The sequence below is a fragment of the Rhinatrema bivittatum genome, chromosome 7, assembly GCF_901001135.1.
Source record: "Rhinatrema bivittatum chromosome 7, aRhiBiv1.1, whole genome shotgun sequence".
NCBI classification, from domain to species: Eukaryota; Metazoa; Chordata; class Amphibia; order Gymnophiona; family Rhinatrematidae; genus Rhinatrema; species Rhinatrema bivittatum.
The window spans coordinates 133,993,509-134,001,862 of NC_042621.1; the positions used below are offsets into that span (position 1 = coordinate 133,993,509).

The 8,354-nt window shown below is 42.9% G+C and overlaps 1 protein-coding gene across 1 annotated transcript in view; it reads left to right on the plus strand.

Moving 5' to 3' along the window:
* The window catches only part of OIT3 (oncoprotein induced transcript 3), a 61,768-nt gene extending 54,144 nt beyond the window's left edge, over positions 1-7,624 (plus strand). Inside the window, exon 9 of the mRNA XM_029609170.1 lies at positions 7,059-7,624. Within this exon, the coding sequence (XP_029465030.1) occupies positions 7,059-7,235 (177 nt within the window). The 3' untranslated portion in view covers positions 7,236-7,624. The remainder of the gene's footprint in view (positions 1-7,058) is intronic.
* Positions 7,625-8,354: the final 730 nt, after the last annotated feature.

The window sequence follows — 8,354 nt, forward strand, 5'->3', positions numbered from 1 at the left end:
TTAGTAATTTTATGCCTTCCTTATGAGCACCATCTTTATTTCGAATACACTTGCATAAAAAAATCTATACAAAAATTATTAAATGGCGATATCGAGTGACTCTCGATAGATCAAGGTCCGACAAACAGTCATCATGTGATATCGTCTCTGTGGGATAACCTTTGTGATTATTTAGAGCTTTCCCAACAGACATCTTTGGGCTTTGGATTAGTTCAGAGGTTAAATAGCAGTATGTGCATGTACTGTGGATCGTCTGTCTGAATATTGCCCTTCCTCAGTATGGCTAGAAGTTCATGCATTCTTCCACAGCACACAAATGTTTAGGTGCATTTAGATGAGGCATTTTAGGGGGCGTGTTTTGGTCAGGATAAGGAATTAATGTGCACAGGTTGCATTTTCAGATCTATGTGCATTATTTTCCACGGCAAAAGTACCAGCAGAAAAAGAGGGGGGCGGGGGGGGTGTATATGTCTGGGGGCACTTTGTACCCATAAAAAGCTTCAAAGTGAAAATTCGCACGTACTTCTGCACTGAAAATTGGGCTAAGGTTTGTGAGTAAAACATTCCCACAGGCTTTGTCCCAAAATTCATAGTTTGAAAATTGGCCCCAGAATGTCTCATCCACTTTGCTTTGCCCTCATTGCCTTGTGAAGGAGCAACATTTCATTTGCAGGTCAGCACATTGCAGCCCTTCCACAACACACAATCTGCAGTCTCCTCTCTTATCCGCCCAGAACAGAAATTTCTATAAAGAAATAAATCCCTTCCAGCCTTCAGTGCCCTGACAGCTCAAAACAGCACTGGGCAGAGCATCTTAGCAAGCAGAAGTAAGGAGGAGCAGGGAGCACCTCTATATAGAGTCAGTCTGACACGCTCTATATATGCACCTCTGTAGGAAGCACTTTGTATCGGGGTGGGTTTCGGAAGGTGGGTGGGGGGGGAGGGGGTAGATTACAGAAACATTCGGAGGTGTTCATAATAAAATTGACATCAGTAAAGATTTGTAGTCATTATAATGGATGAAAAGTATAATTCTACAGTGGTACATATATAGTGTCAGACCTACTCTCTCTCTCTCGCTGTATTAATCAGCGTGTGAAACGGGAATTGCTGATGGGGGAGCAGGGTAATTACCTAACCACTCCCCATTTTTATCACAGGCGCTATTTCTGCTATATGTATAGCATTTTGATGAATCTAGGCAGGGCCGGTGCTAGCTTTTTTGTCGCCCTGTGCGAAAAATTACTGTGCTGCCCCTCCCCCCCCCCCCAGATTCATTCAGTGTCTGGCCTAGGCCCATCAAATAAAGCCCAGCTCCCTCCTGCAATCTGTATTTTTTAAAATGACACGCCCCTCCACCCCACCCCAGAACCCATAGATAGGGAAAGGTATTAGGTACCTTAGGCAAACCTTACAGCCTTGCAAACACGCCAGCCACCCACCCACATCATTTACAGACACGCACAATTAAATTATGCATTTATAATACATTTTACATGAAAAAGAGCATTCAAAGGTACAGTCTGCCAAGGGAAAAATATCACTTACAGCATGTATATTATATTTACATGCTCTGCTGTGGTGCCAACCAGAAAACTCTGCAAAAAAAAGACACTTGGAACTCCTATGGAATTAGACTTTTTGTAATGCGTGTTGGGTGTGAGCTTCACCCTCAGAAAGCAATGCATGAATAAACAGAATTACTATTACAATATAGTAAACCTCCCATACCAAAACAACCCTAACAACCTTATCTATGAAAAGGCAACACTGGACATATTACACCAGTCCCTAGAATACCAATAAAACTCTTATTAGGAAACCAGGCGCTATAGATCCCTACACAGAAATTACATACCAGCAAAATACCTCACCTCGGTCACATATACAGAACACAGAGAGACCCTCACTAAATATAGAATAAAGAGATCAGAAAGTATAAACAGAAATGTGCTGAGAAGAACTGGACTGGAACCCACAACAAGCCAGCCTCTGTATGCAGTGCAACAATAGAACAACAGAGACCGTACCATTCTTCATAAAACATTAAATAATAAAATCAAGAAATATGAAACATCAGTCATAATAGTAAAATCATATTCGTAAAAAGAATAAACATTTCAAACTAGTAATGAATGAGTATCCAAAATCCCAAACACCAATAAAATATTTCAAAACATCTGATGAATAACAAATCCAATAATTAAAAAATGTTCTGTCCCCCCCAAAAATTAAATATTTTGAAAGAGCAGAATTATCAAATTACACCCAATAATTAAAACTAATAAGGATTTAAACAATCTCCTGCTCTCCATACCTGTGATCTTCTGATTTTCAGTCACCTTGAGATTGTCATGGATTAGGGGAGGTAGGGTCACCCAAATTTTATCTTCTCTCTCATACATACGCACAATAACATATTCATTCTCTGACACACTCCCTCTCTCTAACATACAGGCCAGTACAGAATGGTGCGCTCAGCCAAGCTCACTGTTAGCCCCTGTGTGGCTGTGCGTTTTTGATGCACTATTATTACCCTTTATACAGTAAGGGTAATAGCAAGTGGAAAATACACGGCCAACCTCCCGAAACTAATAGCACTCATCACATGCAAATGCATGTTGATGAGCCTATTAGGTAGTCACCCGCAATACAGAAAGCAAAGGCAAGAGTTAATTTCAGACGGCACCAGGCAAGTATACAGAAAAGCAGAAAAAACTGCTTTTCTGTACACCCTCTGATTTAATGTCATAGTTATATTAAATCGGAGGCTCCCCCCCAAAAAAAATCTGCCCACGGTCCGCGGGTTGGAAAACAGATGCTCAATTTTTCCAGCGTCTGTGTTCCGAACCCGTGGCTGTCAGCAGGTTCGACAACCGACGCTGGTAAAATTAAGCGTCTGCTGTCAGACCTGCTGACAGCCGCCGCTTCCGCCAATAAGGAGGCGCTAGGGACACGCTGGTGACACATGGGCTCTCACAGGCACACAAACACACACAGGCTCTCACACAGACATATTCACAGGCACATAGACTCTCACGCAAACTCATACACACAACATAGGCTCTCACACAGACACACACCTGCACAAACACACAGGCTCTCAGACACACACATGCTTTCAGTCACTCACACACATACACACATGGCCTCCTGTTGTATTCGGGCCCTGGTGGGATGAGCTCCACGATGGCCCTGCGGGCCTCCTGATGGCTTCAAGCCATGGAGGGATGAGCTCCACCCCGACCCCATGGGCCGCCTGATGTCTTCAGGCCGTACGGCCCACTGACCTTCCAGATTGGTGGGATAGGTGAGAGAAGAAGCTGGGCGCGCACATGCAAACAGAATACGGGCCTATCCGATGGCTTGAGCGTTGGCGGCTTGCAGCCTCTCTCCTTTTTTGGCTGCCGGTGACCCCACAGCCTCTCCTGCTGTCGCCAGCTTGCCGCCTCCCCCAGATGTGCCACCCTTTGCAAATGCACGGTATGCACACCCTGTCTTGCAGGACCTAAATCTAGGGGTAGCTGGATAAGTGCAATATCTAGACCTGCTGTTGAGTATGTCTGAATGTATCCAGATAAACTTATCCAGCTAACCCTGTCATCCGGGTTTATTCAGTGGTGTGGCTGTACTGCTGAATGTCCCAACTAAAGTAGCTATATATGTTACTCAGCTAACTTTCTTAGCCGGATAATGTATGATAATATGGACCTTTTAGTTTCTGCAGGCTCTTCCTCTGCTCAGTGTGGATGAAGCTGGATTTTACATGTTATGGAATATGCAGCACAACACAAATACTTGGCATGATTTGGCAGGAGACAGGAGCAAAAAAAGTCTCCAGGGTGGTCCAAACAGAGAGAGAGTGTTTTGAAGAGACAAAATAATTGCTCAGTAACTGCCTTGGTGTACTGATAGGTGCTCCTGTGGTGTTCTTCAGAAATGTTAACTTTCCTACAATGTTCACAAAAAGGAGCTATAGAAGTGTGCACTAAAAGCCTTGCAATCCATCTTTGCCAGGCTGAGGTGAAAGGATGCTAAGCTTGATGTAACAAAGTGCTGCAGCCTTACAGGTGAATTTTCAAAAGGAGTTACGCACGTAAATGTAACTACTGTTGCAGCAATTTTCAAAAGCCATTTGCTCGAATAAAGTGCACTTACGTGAATAAATCCTATGGACAATTCAATGGCATGTATTGTAGCAATTTTCAAAAGCACACATACTCGAGTAAAGTGCATTTACTCAAGAAAAAACCCCAGTTTTGCTTGAGTATGTGCTTGTTAAAATCAGGCTCTTAGTGTATGTTTTTCCTTCGGATACAATGCACGTTTTTTGGGTGCTAAAACTGCCTCCCTTGTAATGAGTTTTAGTGGATGGGGGGGTCTTAGTAGGTGGGGCAGTTAGGCTTGGGTGATTGTGAGGTACTGTGGTATGGGGGCCCCAGACTTTGACTTCCACAGTGCAAGGGCGCCTGGACTTCCCAGATGCAGGGGCCCCAGTCTTAATCTCCCCAGACTAGCAAGTCTCTATTGTTTTTCTAAGTCAATGATCAGAGGTGTGATTTTAAGTTTTACTTCTTTTACTACTGGTTAAAATGTTATTCATTATAGCTTTACTGCACTTTTTGTTGTGCTGATTTTTTAATGCAGTACCTTTAATTACCTTATTATATTAGGAGTATAGTTAAAATAATCAGTGCTAAAAGCTTAGCACATACTTTCAGTGGCGCTCTTATTACATTGACCTCATAGTCAGCGCTCTGTTGCCATCCATTTTCACGCTATAATAAGCAGACGTGGGAAAGTACGTGAAATGGACCCATCTGCAGTATCCCCTTTGTGGTCACACAGAGGAGGCCCACAGCCTGCAGTGCTGAGCTATTTTCTGACATTGCCGGTCTGATCTTGTCCATAGTGGAAGCTGCTAAAGTCCGGTGCCGTGGCCCTGTCTGATGCCATCTCCCCTTTATGCAATTGGCTTTCCAGGGAAAGCAGTGGCACACTGAGGAGGTGTCCTGGCAATTCTTCTTTCCTACCCTGGTAAGAACTTTAAAAAAAAAAAAAAGCCTTAGGTCTTAGAAAATCATTAAAGTGTGGGGGTGAACACATAGTTGATGTATCCTATTTGTGCAGCATTGTATTTAATGTATCTACATGGGGCGCAAGAGAATTGTGCAGTACGTTGTGTATTTGTCTTATCACTTTGCCTTTCACTTTTTGGGTTTACAGGAAGATGGAGGGAGAAGCAATCAGCCTGCAATTCGTTTAGGAGAGTATTCTGGAGACTCTTCCATTGGATTACTCCAACATGAGGCTGTCTCAGCACCTGGATTAAAGTCTAAATAGGTGTCAGCTCTAAGAGGGGTACTTATTGAGCAAGGCATTATAAGACTGAGTACACAATTGGACTATGTTTGCAGTGCTTGCTTTATTATGCATTTCTGGATACAAACATGATTTCACATGTTGTCTGATGCACATGTTTGTGTACCATGCTGTGGCCATGTTATGTGCATGTATGTTTTCTCTCGTTAGATCTGCAGGCTTATCCCTTTTTCTGTTGCATGCTGGAATGTGATTAATTAATTTTGTTACTCTGTGATATATTCTGATGTCTGTCTCTACTTGTTTCTTCTTTTCTATGTTACAGTGCGTTGCTTTGGTTGCTCTTTCTCTCTCGCTACCTTTTTTTTCCATGTTTATAGGTGTGGCAAATGGTAATTAGAATTTTTTTGTCATTTGCAAGGTACAGCTTAATGATGGGGTTAAGCTGCATCTCTTCTGTTACAGCCCCAGGATAATGTAATGCTAAGCCGACTGGAGGAGCAGGTGAAGGAGGCAGCAGAGCCACAGGATCTGGCATGTCCATCTAGACCCCTCTATACAACCCCATGGTTGAGCCAGCAGCCAAAAGAACATAAGAAGTGCCATGCTGGGTGCCATCGAGCCTGGCATCCTGCCAATCCAGGTTGCTTGAAAGAAGTGTCAAAAAGATCCTAATGGGGAGATCCGTTCCCTGTTAACTCAGCGCCCAGAAGGAAAAAGTTGCATTCCCCTAGCTTAGTTAATAGTTGTTAATGTTCCTGAGCACCAGATACTTGTCAGTCCTTTTTATGAACTCTGTTATGCTTCTAGCCTGGACCACATTCCCTGGCAACAAATTGCATAGCTTAATTGTGCTTTGACTGAAAAAAGGACATGTCTCATTGTTAATGTCTGTTAGTCATTTTCTTATAAACATTTTGTATACCTTTTTTTAAATTTTTTGTGTGAATTGTGACACAGTGACTACAGAGCAGGTGTGAGCATCTGGTATGTCAAAGAATGAATTTGAGAGACAAAGCTGGAGTAAAGATGTGAATACATGAAACCTAGGTTAACCTAAAGGAAAAGAGAGATGGTGTGCATGTTGTGGATAAGATTCTAGCCGCTTGGATATGTCAATCAAAAGTCTTCGGTTACATCACAGAAACTCCCAGTACAAATGGCTCTGCTTTTTGTGGAGCAGGAACTCTTTGTAGCTAAATCCCTGTGTTTATCATGCAGCAGGAGCTGTATTTGTTAGATGGCAGAATCTACTAGGAGCTGAGGTCAGGACTGAGGTGGATATGGTTAGCAGGATGGAATAATGGGAAGTACAGAGGTCATGACTGAGGTGCCCTGGCAGGACTATGTGTGGATTTCTGTACTAGAATAGAGAGAGTGCTGCAGGTCATACATATGAGGGCTCCTTATCTAGGTAAATCAGCCTATCTGAGAAATGCCCTCATTCAGTCCGGCTAATAGTACACAGGAGCTTCCATAATGCATTTACTTTTAGCCAGACTGCAAGGAGGTGCTCCCAGAGGTGCACATTTAGGTTGAGGGTGGAACATATTGCATGTTCATGACGTTTTCACAAGCACTCTCTTTATTTTACCCCACTTGGCCAAAAGACTGGGTACAAAGTCTGCAGCTGCTCCCACTGTGTGTATACCCCACACTCACTTTTAAGGAGAAACTACCCGCATTGTGCACCTGGATGCTGACCTCTCCCTTGCCTCTCTTTCCCCCCCCCCCAGGAAGTCTTTCTGCACTGCCGCGTCCTGGTGTGCGGTGCATTCGACGAGCGGTCTCGTTGTGCGCAGGGCTGCCGCAGACGTGTGCGGAGAGAGGCGGAGACAGAGGAGGAGACGCCAGCCGGTCACTTGGGTAATCGTATGCTGACAGGGGGTCCTATTAAGATTGACATGGAGTAGTAGCCTCTGCCGCGCTCTGCTCTCCACAACTTGTGGACTCTCTGCTGGAGTCCCCTCCGAGTGACTTATGTAAACGGATGTCCAGTGCGAGCCTGTTCCATGAACTATCCCATGGTTAGATGCTTGTTCGTATTACATATTAGAACGAAGCAATAACAAATCTAAAGGCAATCAGACATATAAGTAAAGTATATGTGAATTCTAGAATGGTGACTGTCTTACTAAAGTGACCTCTTTCTGACGTCCTTTTCTACCTTCAGATAAATGTTGTACTGAGAAATCTGCTATAGATTATGGTAAGATTATGGTTTTCCTGTATCTCAACATCCAAATGTAGAACAAGCACTTAATTTGCAGTGGCAGCATAATAAACTGAGATAGAAGAAAGATGAGTGACTGATCTGATCTTTATTCCCTGCAGTGTGAGTCTGGCGTGTTATTTTCATCTTTCTGGTACAGATTTGTACAGAACTTGTTCTCTGCTTATATCAGGAACCACTTGATATGTATTTTTTCACAAAGGCATATTTTCACAAAGGCATTCACAAATGCCTTTTCACAAAGGCATTCACTTAAAGGTCTCCGATTCACGCTTTTCTTACTCCACGCCAGATATATGATGCCGTAACCATAATTTTGCCAGTTAATTGGACTAAAATATGCACCCTGGCTTAAGAAGGCTTTCGTTAATCCGAGCTTGACTGTTATTTACTATGTGTTTTTTGTAATAATAATTTTAAATCGTTCTCACCTTTTCTATAATCTCTTACAAGTTTAGCCCTGTTATTTGCACTGTTATTTGTAACCCCTTGTTCGATGTAATTTCCAACTTTGGTTCTATGTAAACCGACGTGATATGTACCAGTACATGAACATCGGTATATAAAAGCCTTTAAATAAATAAATAAATAAATAAATAAATAAATATTTCCTCCATAGCGTACTATGTACACTGCATATGCAGACTCAATAAGTATGCTGTGAAAAGCTTTGATTTGAGCAATCCTTAAAACAATTTCCAGGAAGCACAGATACCACTCAGGCAAAAGCAGAGCAAGTTCACCCACACACTGCCCCACAACAAAACAGCTACAGCAGGGGCAGTAACAACACAAGCTT